Below are 18,462 nucleotides of genomic sequence, written 5' to 3' on the forward strand. Positions count from 1 at the left end.
GTTCAATACTATATTATATTAAAAATCAACATAAAGTGTCAATTTAAAAAAATGTTTTATTTTTAAACAAAATTTATTTATCATTACTTTTTACATTTTATACACATTTACATTATGTCTTTAAACAAAACATGTAAAAAAATGCTTTAAAAAAGAAAAGGAACATTTTTTAGAATAATATTACAGATATAAAACATTGCTTAAAACAAATTCGCTTAGTTTTGGACAATAATTTGAAAATGCCCGCATAGTCTTATATTTGTTTGTTTAAATTAGAAAATTGTGTGTGATTTATTTTTTTAAAATATTGAGTTTAAAACAAGATAAGATAATATTTCGGATTGAATGGGTGTGTATCAAAAATATGCAGTCCAAACAGAACATAAACAGAAAAATTAATGAAAATAACGTAAGAATAAAAAATTAACAGGACCCAATAAAAAAAATGGCCGTAGAGAATTTAAAAATTTAAAAAACAACTAAATAAGGTGTGAAATGAGTTAGCAACGACAGTGTACGATTTAGGTTTTGGATGATTTAGATTATTCAAAATTATAATAATTGAAACTAGGTTTAAATGGTACAAGAAACAAAACATAAGCAACAACAATTATATAATAAGTACGATGATAATAACAATGACTGCTAAACTGTAAAAAGTTACAATTCTGTTAGATTTATTAGCACATAAATCATTTTATATTTCAAGTAGTATTAAATTTTTAATCTTAATTTAATATTTCTAGATTTTTTGATGTGTTTTACTATTCCATAAAGACAAAACTTTTAACAGTATACTTTTACAGAAAAGAACGAGTCAAAACAGGTTTAGACTGGTCAATGCCAGTCAACACTGGACAATACCGGTCAATACCGAGCTAAAATTGTTATATTTACTTCCCTACATTGTTTTTTTGATGTTCTAGCTAACAGTGTCGTCTAAAACGTCAGGTTCCAGAGAATTGTCTTTGAATGTACATGCAACACTGTACACTAACGAACAACTGGTCTATATGTGTTTAATTTGATCTAAATCACTGAGAAGAGTACATATATGAGCATATACAGGTACTGTAGAGTTCATGAGTATGACTCAGAGTATGGTTAAAGGTATTTATCAGAATGAATATGCGAGGAATTTATGTTGACCGAAATATCAGATCATCTGTGACTCCGTCTGTCCTGTTCTGTGTCTGAATCCGCCGGGAATGTTACATAATATGGAGTAGCAGGGTAGGGTGCGCCGGGGTACACTGACCCAGGGCGTGACACGGCGGAACGTTGACCTGCGGAAAGGTAGCTGTTAGCACCGACTGTGCCGAAGTGTGATCCATGGTGGGAGGCGGGGCCGGATAACATTTTCTGTGAGGTCACTGTTCCATTCCAGGTTAGAGCAAGGGGCGGGCCCTGAGGTGGGACCGGGGTAGAAGGGTAGGAGATAAAACCATGATTTCCATACATCTGAGGTGTCATAGGCGCATGATGCATTGGTTTAAGACAAGTACATTTTCCTTGAGCTCTCATAGCCAGGGGACCTGCTAATGGTCCTCCTCTATACTGGTTGTCTGCCAGTCGTAACCTGATGATGCAAATAACAATGATGATTATAGTAATGAAAGCAACAACTCCACCAACTATACCGATGATTAGTGAGTCCATGTTAGCTGGTTGGTTGGATTTGTTGAGGCTAGCCTGGGCATCTGTTGAGGTTGGTTGAGGTTTAGGTGTTGTTGTCTCCGGTCTCCAGATAATATCTAGTTCAGTTGTTGATGTTGTGCTGATGGTCGAGTAGAAAACCTCTGTTGTTGTTGTTGTTGGACGTCCTTCACATGTCAGCTCTGACTCTGGGATGCTGGCCAGTAGTTTACCCTGTAGGTAGTCAGGAGCAGCACATCTTATCACCTTTAGATCGGAGTAAAGTGTCTTCTCCAGAGATTTAGACTCTAACCATCGTTGTAGAGGTCGGGCGTTGCAATCACAATACACTGGATTGGTGGATAATCCTTCCAGACGAATATGACGTTGATGGCTGTCCAGAGTATTGAGTAGCTGAGGTCCTATGCTGGTCAGCTTGCTGCCCTTCACATTTAGTTTAATCTTGCTGGACATAGGAACTGGGAAGAATATTGCTGTGGGCAGGTTCTTGATGTTAGTGTCAGAAACTTCAATATTGATAACCTTACTTGAGATTCCATGGAGTGCAGAGATAGCAATATTTTCTATTCTATCTCCCATGACTCCAACACTTCTGAGCCGAGGTGAGAAGGCGGGGGTAAGATGATCTCCTACGATAGGATCTTTAACTTCTACATAAGCATGCTCAAGAGTGTTAAAACTTTCAAGGATTCCTTTCACATCGATGTATGAGACCTTAGGGTATCCGTACATTTCTAAACTTTTTAGAGCAATCAAGTTTGTGAAGGCAGATCTGTCGATCTTGGAACATTTATCAAGATGTGTCATAGACAATGTCTGAAGGTTGTTTAGGTACTTAAAATCTCCTTTTATGATGTAAGCGATAGGATTGCTGGATATGTTGAGATGCTTCATATGAGTAAGAACTAGCCAGGCTGAGGCTAAGCCAGAGCTAAGGTTTGGAATTTTGTTATGTGACACATCAAGATTCTCAACCAGCTTAGACTTGGATAGAATATCATCACTGAGGGTTTTTATACTATTGTGAGAAAGGTTTAGATTGATTAGGAAGGGAGTTTCAAGAACCGGAACCTTTTCGATCCCTGTTCCAGCCATATTTAGGGATCTCACAGTTTTTGGCTCATTGAGAACATTTATAATGGAGTCTGAATTGAGGGGGTTGAACGATAAATCCATTTCCTTGACGTTGACCAGGATATTTGCATCGGACGGGATAACCTTGATTTCATTATGGGATATTCTAAGGGTTTCCAAACTAAAATATTGGTTTTGTAAGACGTCAACCGGGATACTGGAGAAATAGTTGTAGGACAGATCAATCATTTCAAGACGAAACACCTTCCTCTTTTCAAAAATATCTTTGGGGATCTTTGAAAGGTTGTTGTGACTCGCATCCAATTCTAATCTGACAATTCCATTGAATACATCTCCCTTGAGCTCCGAGATATTGTTGTGACTGATATCTATGTATTGGAGCTGGGATGAATTTTGGAACGCTGTTTCACTGATGGGTCCAATCTGATTATTGGAGAGATGGAGGGATCTTAACCTTGGCATGTTGGCAAAATCATTATCTTCCAGACTGGTAATCTGATTACTCTCCAGGTTGAGATACTCAAGATGATTTAGTCCTTTTATAAACTGAGTTGGAAATATTGGAAGTCGGTTCCGAGCAAGGTTGACCCATTTCAGGTTGGGGAAATAGGAGAAAGATTCCGGATATAGATAGTTTATCTCATTGTCTCTCAGATCTAGATACTCCAGCTCAGTATCATTCTCTCCTCCTGTGTAAATATCCCCCTTGTAATTAATGAGTTTATTATTCTGAAGATGTAGACGTTTAAGATGTGGAATCCCATTAAAAGCTCCAGTATTAATGACAGCGATTAAATTGTTACTCATATCGACCTCCTCTAGAATTGGAAGATCGGAGAAAGATTTAGATTCTATTTCCTGTAATAGGTTCCCGCTTAGGTTAACCTTGGTCAAAAATTTGTTTTCTAATACGCCAGGATTCAGATTTTTGATCTTGTTATTGTAAAGATTAAGATGAAGCAGATTTGTCATGTCGGCAAAGGTTTCAGGACTCAACGTCTCTATATTGTTCTCCCCGAGGTTTAAAACCTGAAGGTTTTGAAGGAGGTTAAACATCCCTGTAACGTTTTCTATAATATTCTTCTCCAAGTTGAGGTATCTGAGACTAGGATAGGAGATCTGATTAATCTCACTAATAATATTGAATCCTAGATCCATGTATTCTAAACTATTCTCAATCCCCATAAAGGTTTCCGTGCTAACTTCAGCAATTTTGTTCCCGAACAGGTTTAGAATCTTTAAACTCTTTAGCTCCTTGAAGGTTCCAACAGGGATCTCTCTGATGATGTTGTAAGCTAGAGAGAGCTCCTCCAGTCCTTGAACCGACTTCAAGATATCGTAGGATAGTGCTCCAATCCTGTTGTAGTCTATCTTCAACCTCTTGAGGTTGGGTAATCTGCTCAGGGATACGGCTGGGAGTGAGAGAACCTTATTATCACTTAGATCCAGGTACTCTAGATCTTGTAATCCTTCAAAAGCATCATCCTCAACCTGAATATTAGAAAATTAGTATAGAATAATATACAGTGGAATAAAAGGACGACTGATAGACTAAAGTTGTGATTTTCAAATTGTACAATGAACATGAAACATAGCAAGTGTTTCCGTTGATCACCCCCACAGTCTCATTTAATATAAATAGGTGATAACAACTATTGCTTTATAACCACGTCAGTAACATATTAGATTGTTTATATGTCGTCTTACTATTCCAAGGATTTGTGGGTCTTACTATTGGTAAATGAAGTACTAACAAAATATTTTAATAAGTAAGTTTTTAAAATAAACAAATGCTGCATTTTTACTAAAAACTATCTAATTGTGCTGAAAGTAAGAAACTACTAAAATGCTTGTTCGTTTTGAATATGTTTGATTATGGCCTGAAAGTATTACTGAAGAAGTGATGTTAGAATGCCGAAGCAGAAAACATGAAGATTATCTTGGCATATTTAGTTACTGAAGAAAAATATTGAGGTCAAGGGTTCAATAGTTTTGAAAGATCATTGTTCAATGTTTCCCATACTCAACACATTTAACAGTTTGTTTGTATATTCTTTTAAACAAAATTAAGAAACCAACTCATTCTAGTAAAAATATGAAGGGGAATGGAAATACATAGTTCAGGTGACACTCAATTTTTAGAGTGGGTAAGTTTGATAAGGGATTATAACCTCAACACCTTTAACCGTTTGTTTGTAAATTCTACTAAACAAAATCAAGAAACTATCTGATTCCGGTAATAATATTAAATGGAATGTGCAGGACATAGTTCAAGTGACCCTCCATTTTTAGAGTGGCAAGTCTGATTCATGAAAATAAAAATGCTCAACACCTTTAACAGTTTGTTTGTAAATTCTACCAAACAAAATAAAAAAAACGGTCTCATTCCAGCAATACTATTAAAGGGACTGTAGGCATAGTTCAAGGGACCCTTTGTTTGATTCATGATAATAAGACTAGTTTTATCATGAAGATCAAGACAACCTTTAAAACATTAAATAGAAAAAATAGAGGATCTAGATAATGATGAAATATAGGATGAAGATCATGAAGATCATAAAGATCATGAAGATCACGAAGATCATGAAGATAAACCAGTTGAATAACTAAGAAGGGAAGATCAAGAACAAAAAAATAGATCAAAATTGAAATAAAATAAATCTTACCATCCTAACAACGTTGACACTGAAATCCAGTCCCTTGAGACTGTTCATCCCAAGGAAAGTGCCCGGAAGTATTTCCTTAATCAGGTTCCTACTCAGATCCAGGTACTCCAGTTCACTTAGCATCTCCAGGTCAGCATCAACTACAGTCTAAATAATAAAGATATCTAATGATTTGTCATTTAAATTAAAAAAACAATGCATTGTGTTTAACCACTTTCTAAAACCTTCCGTAATTCTATTGTCATTTCTGATGTATCTTTTCTTTAATTTCTCTGAATACTGCTGGGAAATCTGTATGTAAGCATACTCTCTGAATACCGCTGAGCAATCTTATAAAGACATACTCTATGAATACTGCTGACCAATCTGTATAGATGCATAATATCTGAATTCTAAAAAAAACTGTATAGATGCATACTCTCTGAATTTTAATAAAACAAAATCTGTATAAATGCATACTCTCTGAATTCTACTAAAAAATCTGCATAAATGCATACTCTCTGAATTCTACTAAAAAATCTGTATAGATGCATACTCTCTGAATTCTACTAAAAAATCTGTTAAGATGCATACTCTCAGAATTTTGATGAACCATCTATATAGATGCATACTATCTGAGTTCTGATGAAAACTTAAAAGGCATACTCTCTGAATACTGCTGAAAAATCTGTAAAAAAGCATACTCTCTGTATACTGACTACAAGGTTGCTAGTTCAGTGCAGTTTGTTATCCACGAATTAACTATCCATAAAACTGTATATTCTATCATACAGTAAACAATATGAACAGCTTTAGATCATAAATTTGCTAACATGCGCAACAGAAAATTATGAAAATTGAAAATTGAATTATAAGATGAAAAAATCCTACCGCCCCCTTCACTTCCGCCTTCCCCTTTAGACATGGGAACTGAATTCTACATGTATGCACTAAATGTAGATATAAACCCCATTTGTATGCGAAATTTTCTAGATTAGCCCGTATACCCGTATACTAGGACTATAAAACCGACTAGTAAAACCTAATCAGGCCAAAATGAATGCAGACCCAGAGTTTTGGGTTAACAGTTTAAACCTATATATTTTTTACAAGAGTCAGGATCAACATTAATGTTTTCTTATTTGCAAATATGAATATATCTTTACTAGAATTGTCTGGAAATAAATATATCTAACTAGAATTGTCTGGAAATGAATATATCTAAACTAGAATTGTCTGGAAATGAATATGTTTAAAAGTAGAATTGTCTTGAAATGAATATATCTAGACTAGAATTGTCTGAAAATGAATAAATCTTAACTAGAATTGTCTGGAAATGAATATATCTAAACTAGAATTGTCTGGAAATGAATATGTTTAAAGTAGAATTGTCTTGAAATGAATATATCTAGACTAGAATTGTCTGGAAATGAATATATCTAAACTAGACTAGAATTTTCTGGAAATGAATATATCTAAACTAGAATTGTCTGGAAATTAATATATCTAAACTGGAATTGTCTAGAAATGAATGTCTAAACTAGAATTGTCTGGAAATGAATATATATAGACTAGAATTGTCTGGAAATGAATATATTTGTGGTTTCCTTTTCACTTCCTCTCTACGCTACCAATATAAATTTAACAATCCAAACATAAACCAACAAATATTCAATTTAAATACCCCTCATGTTCATCCCTCCCCTTCCCCCTCCCCCCCCCCTCCTCTCTACCTCGTGAAAATCAATCATTGTTTTGGTTTCTGAATCCCTTATTTTACCCCGGGGCAAATTTAATTCCATTTCTAGAAAACCTCAAATTTTCATGTCTCCGTTTCTCTCTCTCTTCCTGCCACACTGTCACCCTGCCTTTCTTCTCTCTGCATGCCTAACATTCATTTACCGTCAGATAGCTCTTCCTGCCTACCTAATATTCACTTCTTGTTAGATGTTTCTTCCTGCCTACCTACCATTTACTTCCTGTCAGATGTTTTTTCCTTCCTACCTAACATTCACTGCCTGTCAGATGTTTCTTACTGCCTACCTAACATTTACTTCCTGTCAGATGTTTATTCCTGCCTACCTACCATTTACTTCCTGCCAGATGTTTCTTTCTACCTACCTAACATTCACCTCCTGTCAGATGTTTCTTCCTGCCTACCTACCATTCACTTCCTGTCAGATGTTTCTTCCTGCCTACCTAATATTCATTTCCTGTCAGATGTTTCTTCCTGCCTACCTAACATTAACTTACTGTCAGATGTTTATTCCTGCCTACCTACCATTTACTTCCTGCCAGATGTTTCTTTCTACCTACCAAACATTCACCTCCTGTCAGATGTTTCTTCCTGCCTACCTACCATTTACTTCCTGCCAGATGTTTCTTCCTGCCTACCTAACATTCACCTCCTGTCAGATGTTTCTTCCTGCCTACCTACCATTCACTTCCTGTCAGATGTTTCTTCCTGCCTACCTAACATTAACTTCCTGTCAGATGTTTCTTCCTGCCTACCTACCATTCACTTCCTGTCAGATAGCTCTTCCTGCCTATCTATCATTCACTTCATATCCGCTAACTCTTCCTGCCTACGTACTTTTCACTTCCTGGCAACCTTATTTCCATCTAAAATCATCTACATCCTAAAACTCTGTTCCTGCAAAAAAGCATTAATTGTTAACTATATTTTCTTGCATTCGAATTATCGGTTTCTGACTTAAAAACATCGTGTCCTGGTTTTCAGCCTTTTTTGACTGTCTTTATTATTTAGGTTATTCACTCAACTGCTTTTCTGAACACCCAGTTATTATGCTATAGGTAAAAATATCTGAAATATGTTGAGATGTTTTGGGTTAAATTTGATATTAGAAACAAATTGTTAGGGTTTCTACTATTTATCAGTGAACATTTTGTCTCTTTAAGAGACTATATAGGCTTTATTTCAAGTAACCCTTCATGCAAAGATGGAAATGCCCGATTCACAACAGTACTCTTAATAAAGTATGAATTATTTATAATTTTGAAAAATGATTATTATCAATGGTGGTTTATCTACAAAAGTGACTTACGCATTTCTACTACAGAAAAACATATAGAAATGATAGGAACAAAACCCTTTTTTATCCTAGAGTGGTTACAATATCTTCCAGCTTATTGAACAGATGAAGGTTTCAAGGGCACCATTGTGAATCGGGCATTGTTATATCTGCATGTAGAGTCACTAAAATTACGCTTACAGTCTCTTTAGTTTTGATTTTGATAAGAATTACCTCAATCCTGTTGGAGCCCATGTTGAGGAACTTGATGTTATTTAGGGAGGTGAGGGCAGACACAGGGATACTCGTCAAGAAGTTGTTGGACAAATCCAGCTCAACTAGGTTACTTAACCCTAGATAGATAGCACTGAGTAAAATCATCAAGTTAAGACTGAAGGAATAATTATCTGAAGAAGGATGAAAGGATGTATGATAAATTAACTGAAAAAAAATGAAAGGATGAATGATAAATTAACTGAAGAAAGATGAAAGGATGATTGATAAATTAACTGAAGAAAGATGAAAGGATGTATGATAAATCAACTTAAGAAAAATGAAAGGATTAATGATAAATTAACTGAAGAAAGATGAAAGGATGATTGAAAGATTAAATGAAGAAAGATAAAAGGATGAATGAAAGATTAACTGAAGAGAGATGAAAAGATGAATGATAAATTAACTGAAGAAAAATGAAAGGATGATTGAAAGATTAACTGAAGAAAGATGAAAGGATTAATGAAAGATTAACTGAAGAAGGATAAAAGGATGAATGAAAGATTAACTGAAGAAAGATGAAAGGATGATTGAAAGATTAACTGAAGAAAGATGACAGGATAATTGAAAGATTAACTGAAGAAAGATGAAAGGATGAATGAAAGATTAACTGAAGAAAGATGAAAGGATGAATGAAAGATTAACTGAAGAAAGATGAAAGGATGAATGATGAATTAAATTAAGAAAAATGAAAGGATGACTGAAAGATTAACTGAAGAAAGATGAAAGGATGAATGAAAGATTAACTGAAGAGAGATGAAAAGATGAATGATAAATTAACTGAAGAAAGATGAAAGGATGAATGAAAGATTAACTGAAGAAAGATAAAAGGATGATTGATGAATGATAAATTAACTGAAGAAAGATGAAAGGATTAATGATGAATTAAAGAAAAATAAAAAGAAATGTAAGGTAACGTCATGATTAGAAATTTGCAAATAATTAAGAAATATTTAAACACATATCTGATGACCAGCAGAAAAATAAAAAACCTTGAAAAAAACTCATTGATTTTATCAGATGTACATTGAGAAACTTGATATTTAATAATGATTCTGTTTCTATAAGAATCGAAATATTTTGGTAAGAGCAAAGAGTATAGAGGTAGTCTACTACTTTCCCTGATAGCCCTTGGCATTTCCTCCTAAACCAAGCTCAGGCTTGGATAGGGGGAAGGTAGGGGGGGGGAGGACATACTATCTGAGTTCTGATGAAAACTTAAAAGGCATACTCTCTGAATACCGCTGAGCAATCTTATAAAGACATACTCTATGAATACTGCTGACCAATCTGTATAGATGCATAATATCTGAATTCTAAAAGAACTAGAACTAGAACTAGAACTAGAACTAGAACTAGAACTAGAACTAGAACTAGAACTAGAACTAGAACTAGAACTAGAATTATAACTAGAATTAGAACTAGAACTAGAACTAGAATTAGAACTAGAATTATAACTAGAACTAGAACTAGAACTAGAACTAGAATTAGAACAATATTTACCTGTAAAACTTCCCTCTTCAAGTCTAGATATCCTATTCTTAGTGAGGATAAGACGAACTAGTCGTGTCATGTTTGCAAATGCACCCGTTTGAATCTCTCGAATCAGGTTATTGGTCAGGTTGACCGACAATAGTTTAGGCTGGGAAGCTAGCACCAAGGGCGTCAAAGACTCTAAAATAATTGATGTATTTTATTTATATATATATTTTTTAATTTGTTTTTTATTTCCTTGCATTTTCGTTGTTGCAATTAAAAATACATTAATAGGCATTTCCGATTCCCAAAGGTACCCGTTCAACCATTAATTATCTGACAAATCCTATATTTTGTCTGCACTGTAACATAATCACTTTTAAAGAGAAACCACTGATGAAAGTTCTTCATATGTAGCTAAAATAAAACAAAGGTATCTAATTCCTCCTTGATCACACAATAGTTTTGAAGAATGTATTTATTATGAATCGGAAACTGCACTCTTTTATGTTTAATGCTTTTCATTTATTTTTATTTTAATGTTTTAGAAGTATATTTATTGCTTCTAGCTGTAAATACATGATAAATAACGAGTGTATCAGAAGAGGAAGTTGATTAGGTCTTAATCTGATTCCAGGATCCGACACTACTGATTTTGCGGATTTCATAATCCTCTTTCGGGGATATAATATTCTCTACAATATATACTTTGCTTGGGTGTCTGGGTGTTTGTTTATGTGTATTCAATAAACGTCAAAACGGCTGAACCGATATGAGCCCAAATTTTATGTGGGACCTCGCGTGGCCACAGGGAAAGTTTATGGATAATAGAATTTTCAAACATTTGTGTTTAAATGTCTTTTATTTCTGTAAAATTTTGAAATCCACGAAAAATATTAGAAAATCTGCAAACTTTTTGTTTGTTTTTGTTTTATACTGTGAAAAGAGAAGATGCTTACAGATAAAGCCACAATTTAGGTTCAAATAGAAGATGGACGCGAAGCGCCCTAAAAGTCTAGATTTTATAAACATTGAAGAGAAAATTAAGCTGAAATGTAACCTAAAACTTGCCAAGTCTTTATTTTTAATTTAACCNTACCTCTCCCGTCTTTTATACATCCCAACCCAAAATAGTCGCCTAATGGCCCGAGAATGACACGAAGAAGAATATTGATGGCCGCGAAATTGCTAATTTTTCACTAGTTAATCCAAGCGAAGGTTGCAATGCGAATCCTAAACAAATATTGCGAACTCCTGAGCCAGCCAGCTCTCTCCAATTGCGACATATGTTTGCAAATATTACAAATATTTCAGGAAATATGCAATCTGCATGTATTATTGTATTATTGTATTATTGTTTTATTGTTGAAAATCTCTCGTCAAAATGAAAATTATATCAATGAACAACGAAAAACAAAAATTTTCAAACATAAAAAAGAAAGTTGACTATTTAATCTGACAGCCTAGACACCTTTAAGCACAGATTTATAAAATATTTGAAATTCTAATTATCGGGGGCTAGTATGAAAAAATGGGGTCCCACAGGGAGGTGTCTTGAGGTCATGAATAGGTTCAGGGGGTCAGGGAATAAGTGACATGATACGGGCAAATCTAGAACCTAAATTTTTAATCATTTTGAAATTAGATTTTTAAAATCGTTTTCAGGATTTCTTTTTGACTTAACAAAAATTTTAGAAATTTTCTGACACGGTCAGCAAAATATAATTTTATTAATTATTTAATTAGCAAATAATGATCATCTAATTAATTACTCACCTATGACGTTGTCTTGAAGATGAAGGTTTTGAAGAGCATCCGGTCCACTCAGGGACTCCGTAGGAATCCTAGTCAGACTGTTACCATCCAACCTCAATTCCTACATTAGGGAGTTCGTTAGATGATAGTAGGATAGGAGGATAGGAGGATAGGAGGATAGGAGGATAGAAGGATAGGAGGATAGAAGGATAGGAGGATTGGAAGATAGGAGGATAGGAAGTTTAGTTAGTTTAGTGTTTTCTAAAAAAAAAACTGTTAAAAGTATAAACCGATTAACGAATATAAGATATAGTTATAAATTGCTTGTTTGAGGTAGAAGCCCCTTCCCCCTCTGTCTAAACTCACCCACCCACCTTGTGAAAATCTGATTGCGCCCCGGGCATTCTGCGCGCATAACTGTGAGAGTGAAAGCGCGCTACTACATATAGCGTTTACAAACTTAAGCACAGAAGACATTCATGCTAATATTTCAGGAATAAATATCTTTAGAAAAAAAATTAGAAAAAAATTCTATTTTTGGCCGCTAAAAATATGAAATATTTGGATGTTAAGATATTTTCAAAATTATCATTGTACCCCTGTAAGTCCAAGAGATTTCTTTTTTTATTTAAAAAAAAACTGAGATGTAAAGACTATTTAGTGATTAAAATGACGGATTTTAATCACCCCGCATCCCCTGCAATCTACCCCCTTTGCATGCTGAAACCCTGTTTGAAGGGGATGAATGAGTGAATGAATGCCTAAGGCAAAGAAACGGTTATGTTTGGTGAGGCTTCAGAGAACCACATGGAGAAATATTCTTTATACGAACACACATTTTATACCTTACAAACACAAACTTTATACCTTATAAAACACACACTTTATACCTTACAAACACACACTTTATACCTTATAAAACACACATTTTATACCTTACAAACACAAACTTTATACCTTATAAAACACACACTTTATACCTTACAAACACACACTTTATACCTTAAAGACACATTTTATACCTTACAAACACACCCTTTATACCTAACAAACACATACTTTATACCTTACAAACACCCCCTTCAATTTTTACAAACACACACTTTATACCTTACAAACACACACTTTATACCTTACAAACACACCCTTTATACCTAACAAACACATACTTTATACCTTACAAACACCCCCTTCAATTTTTACAAACACACACTTTACACTTTGCAAACACATACTTTATAGCTTACAAATACACACTTTATACCTTACAAACACATACTTTATTTCTTACAAAAACACACTTCAAACTTTACAAACACACACTTTATACTTTGCAAACACATACTTTATACCTTACAAACACCCCTTTTATAACAATACAATGAAGACGACTTTCTATTTCAATTTTGATTAGAATTCAAGAGAATCAGTCAATTTAAGATGCTTCTATTTGATTACCTGTAATCTTGTAATTCTGAAAGCTTGTCAATCAAAATAAATAAAAAAAGTCGTCTTCCTTGTATTGTATTGACCACTGTACCTGATAAACCAATTTATACCTTACAAACATACACTTTATTCCTTACAAACACATACTTTATACTTTACAAACACCCCCTTCAATTTTTACAAACATACACTTTATACCTTACAAACGCACCCTTTATACCTAACAAACACATACTGTATACCTTACAAACACACACTTTATACCTTACAAACGCCCCCTTCAATTTTTACAAACACACACTTTATACTTTGCAAACACATACTTTATAGCCTACAAACACACACTTTATACCTTACAAACACATACTTTATTTCTTACAAAAACACACTTTAAATTTTACAAACACATACTTTATACTTTACAAACACACACTTTATACTTTACAAACATATACTTTATTTCTTACAAAAACACACTTTAAACTTTACAAACACCCCAGACACACTTTATATTTTACACACATAAGTTATACTTTACAAAGACATATTTTATTTATTATAAACACATACTTTATATCTTACAAACACATAGTTTATACCTAATAAACATTTATCCTAAATCATAAATTTACAGAATCAAAAATTCTTTGATTTATCATTAGCTGAACAGCCAGAGATTGAATAGTTTAATTCTCGTAGAATAAGAAGAGAGTTTACCAAGAATTTAGTAATAAGATTTACATTAATATTTAATAATGATAATGATACATCATTATTGCCCAAGTGTCCCATGCTCCAGGGACATCTGAATCAAAAATAATTGAAATGAAGATGCATTTTCATTGAACATCAAAAAATATATAACTGTCCAAATAATTGTATTGATTAATTATATAAAGAACCCAAACACTTGCCACAACAACTCCTAATTCTTACATCTTTGCAACCTACTGGTGTAAAACTTTGACTAAAATTGATCTAGCAGAATTGATATGGAAGGTCTACAACGCCAGGTTAAAAAATATTGTGTGTAGAAAACTTTATTTTGTGGCATGGTGTAAGAATAATCTATTCCTTCGTCTAATAAGATTTAAATAGTTTTAGGCTTGTACGCTGGGCGGCCGCGGCAAGGGAAACGAGAAGGGGTCGCAAAAAAACTAATTTTATTTCTGGAAATAGTGACTTTGGCAAGTTGACTCACATCCCTGTTAACTCCGGTTCGGTTCAAGTACTGGACAAGATCAAGTTGTACAGTGTACATGCATTCAGGACAGTACACTAAAGGAATCATCTCTTTCTTGCGAGAGTAAAAGGTCATATTCACTTGTAAAAACATTTTTGAAAATTAAAAATCTTTAAAAGATTAAAGGGAGAAAGAACGAGTGTATTATGCAAAGGAGAAAAGAAGATGAAGATATAAAATTACACAATAGAGATGAGCATTCATAGTAATTCATGAGTACATTGATATGCATCTTCATATACAGATAGATAGATACAAAAACACATAGAAGATGCATAGATAGGTAAGATTAGAAAGACTACACCCCAACAAATTTAAAGATAAGGTTTTCTATCGCTTTGTTAAAAAACCTTCAAGATAAGAAAAATACGTAGAGAAAAATGCCTAAGAAAAGTGTACAACATGCAACCACAGCTGTACTATAGACGCACTTTTACAGTTAAACTGTACAACGCACAGAGGTACATAGACAACAATCGAACCTTTGTAGAGAACAAAATGTTCAAAGAAATCTTATTTTTTCTTTCATAATTTATGATGGCTCAAGATTGTCAGCAAAGCTTAAATTCATTCTAAGATATATATTTCAAAAGGTCCGGGTTCTAATCAACGTGAAACATGTTTGATCAAACCAAATTGAACTTTGTTCAATGTGATTTAAATTCCGGAACAGATTACTGGGAAAAGAAGGGATTTAATCCTTTCTTTATGTTCAATCCCTTAATGGGATTAGATTTAATTCAGATAATCCTTTAGATATACAACAATTGTGTTCAATTCAATTTACACATTTTTTTACAAACCCATAAATGGATTCATAAAAACACTCTACACTTTACACTCCATTGTATGCTCTCTACACTTAACACTCGATAAAATGTACACTCTATATAACCTTTTCATTCTAAACTTTACACTCTCACTTTACAGTCCACACTCTGCACTCTACACTCTAAACTGCACACTCTACACTCTACACTCTACACTCTACACGCTACACTCTACACTCTACACTCTACACTCTACACTCTACACTCTACACTCTACACTCTACACTCTACACTCTACACTCTACACTCTACACTCTTTAAATTTCCCCTAACACATATGTCATACTATAGTTAAAAAGACGTCTAGTCTAGATAATATAAACTGATTACACTTCGACATATTCGGTAAAAGTCGTTGCTTAACAGGGGGCCTCTCAGGAATGGAGTAGATATGACCATACATTATATTCAGGAAATATTACCTAATATTTTCTATATATTTCTAGTCATGAATATATTAGATATTCTAAGCACATATTTGGGTAGCAGATACATATGGTTATTATATATTTAAATGAAAACAAAAGCCTAAAATTCATATTTATATGAACTAAAATATCAAAAAAGTGTAAACGGAAATAGGATTGTGGAGATGACAAAGTCTGTTTACAAAAAAAATAGTTTCATTTTTTATTGCAAATGATGGTATTTGGGAAAATCGTTGTTTTTGGTATTTGTTATAACAAAACAAGGGGATCAAGGTAAGGTTACACCAGACGCGTGAACTACACAGTGAGACCCTGAAAATTTGGGAATATTAAGACGATATTTAATAATTTTACTAATATTTGGTGTTATTATAAAGCAAATAATTTTACCAATAGCTCGGAAATCGGCCCTTTAAATGGCATTGGTTAACTGCAGCAATTGCTGTTTTTTATGAAAATAAACGTCGTCTTTGTCCATAGTTTTTTCTCAATGTACATTTGACCATGGATTCGTGAATAATGGTTTTAGTATGAAGGTAGCCAGCACCAAGTTTATACTGTGTAATTTAAGAATACAAATTGAAATTAAACTTAGATTAAATCTTCAAAAGGGGGGGGGGGTTGTATTTTAAACCTAGAAAGTTAAAATAGAGCAATTTTAACTCGATTGGGTTCGATTAGGATCGGTTTCTCAATTACTCCAGGTAGGATAAACAACACGGGATAATGGAGATCTAGGCGTGGTTCCTAGTTTGCTGGTGGCCTGGTTGCACCGAACCGTTAACCGTCTTGTCATGGCAGATAGTGACATGAAGGTCCTAGATCCACCTTACCTCATTCCTTTGCATCATAATCTTTTCTGTCCACGTGTCAGACGCTACTTCATTTTAATATTCGCCATTTTTGGTTATAGGCCATTTTTCCATGTGAAAAAAACTATCCTAGCCTATCCTGGCCACAGCGATGAGTCCCCTCTTGCACCCAATGCTTATATTAGATGTACCCTAGATAATGTGATTAGGATGTTTTTCATATTGAAAACTTGTCTTAGTTACGCTAGCATAGCTGGTTCAGCACCATGTCATCCATCGAAAAAAAATGTTAACATTTTTATTCTAATTTGCTTATTCTACCCTAAAAGTGTAAACTGTACAGTATACAATATATCCCAAGACTGTTTACCGTTTACATTTGAGCTAAAATCTTTTACTGAAAATGTGAAAAACAACTTAATAACATCCTTGAACGAAACATTAAGCTAAGCACCATTACCAGAACCAGAATTGTTATCAGACCCTTAATGGATTTTAAGAATTTTCTCTAAAACTATTGATTTGTCCTATTATGCCTTGTAGTCTGGAGAAATGTTGATGAACCTAGTAATTGAATGTTATTACTTAGGCTCTATTGGTGTCGTTTCCCTGGGATTTTGGGCATAAAACCATTTGGAGAAAATTACATTTTATGATGATGATGATCACGTCTAAATCTAGCTGGATTAATGTTGAGGAAAAAGTCATGAATTTTTTTTTTGCAGGTTCGTGTGGGGTGGGGTGGGGCCGGGGATATCAGAGTTTTAAACGAAAACTTATGCTCTTGACATATTTATGACTTAATTTCAAATATTTGTAATCTTTTTTTATTTAATTTTCTGATAAGGTAAATACACTATGGTGGGTAATATCAAGTGTGTCACTTAAAGGCAGATATGTATTGAGTGCAGGATACAAAGGCGGATATGTATTGAGTGCAGGATACAAAGGCAGATATGTATTGAGTGCAGGATACAAAGGCGGATATTTTGTCAAGAAAGAAGGCAAACGCGTTTTGGAGGAACTTAAACAGGCGAATAACATAAGTTGACAATATATATATATTGTGTCGATGCAGAAACTAAACCCGAGAATGGTTAAGCTAAATGAAAGCGAATAATAGGAGATATAAATATATCATACATATAAAGTGCAGGATATAAAGTTGTATAATTTGCCTGTGTAGCTTTTTATCCCGCGTGCTGGGGTTTAAAAGCGGATGATCTGAGATATTTAGAACCTCATTGTAAAGTCCAATCTTACTTATCAGAATACGCCTAAATCTGTTTCATGGGTATACCATAGCTCTTAATTTCTGCCTATACCTTATCCCTTTCTTTGAACCTGTCAACATCATATAAGCAGCAGTTTCACGAAGTCGAATAAAACACATGAAAACGTTGAATCGATGATAAAGTACTGATTATTTACCAGAAAAACTATTATTTTAATTTCTATATGTTTGCATTCTGGTGTCGGGGATCATCTTTATTTCAAATTATAATTGTAACTAGCTAAAATAGTAAATGTTTGAAATTCTAAAGGTTTACTCTATCAGGGTTTAAAGATATGGGGATGAAAAAAGTAATCAGTTCCTTTAAACAAATCGTATAACATAGTTTCTAAAAGTGGATTAGTGACAAGCGATTAAGACTTCGCAAAATGGTCACTTTTCTCCATCAACCCCTGCTGCTCAAAAACTGCCCTCCCCCCTCCCCCCGCTGCGCAATGCTTATCTCAGTTATGCCCCCATCCTCCCCTATGCCTG

General features: G+C 34.0%; 1 protein-coding gene across 2 annotated transcripts in view; it reads right to left on the reverse strand.

The window, feature by feature from the left end:
• Positions 1-584: 584 nt before the first annotated feature.
• Positions 585-18,462, reverse strand: part of LOC111696320 (protein artichoke) — a 69,706-nt gene continuing 51,828 nt past the window's right edge. For both annotated transcript variants that reach the window (XM_023465892.1, XM_023465891.1), the window contains exons 5-9: positions 11,954-12,053; positions 10,205-10,375; positions 8,663-8,781; positions 5,418-5,564; positions 585-4,242 (exon numbers count right to left, since the gene is read on the reverse strand). In XM_023465892.1, coding sequence (XP_023321660.1) covers positions 1,162-4,242; positions 5,418-5,564; positions 8,663-8,781; positions 10,205-10,375; positions 11,954-12,053 — 3,618 coding nt within the window. In that variant the 3' untranslated portion in view covers positions 585-1,161. The remainder of the gene's footprint in view (positions 4,243-5,417; positions 5,565-8,662; positions 8,782-10,204; positions 10,376-11,953; positions 12,054-18,462) is intronic.

Source organism: Eurytemora carolleeae, unplaced genomic scaffold (genome assembly GCF_000591075.1).
Source record: "Eurytemora carolleeae unplaced genomic scaffold, Eaff_2.0 scaffold121, whole genome shotgun sequence".
In the NCBI taxonomy this organism is placed as follows: Eukaryota; Metazoa; Arthropoda; class Copepoda; order Calanoida; family Temoridae; genus Eurytemora; species Eurytemora carolleeae.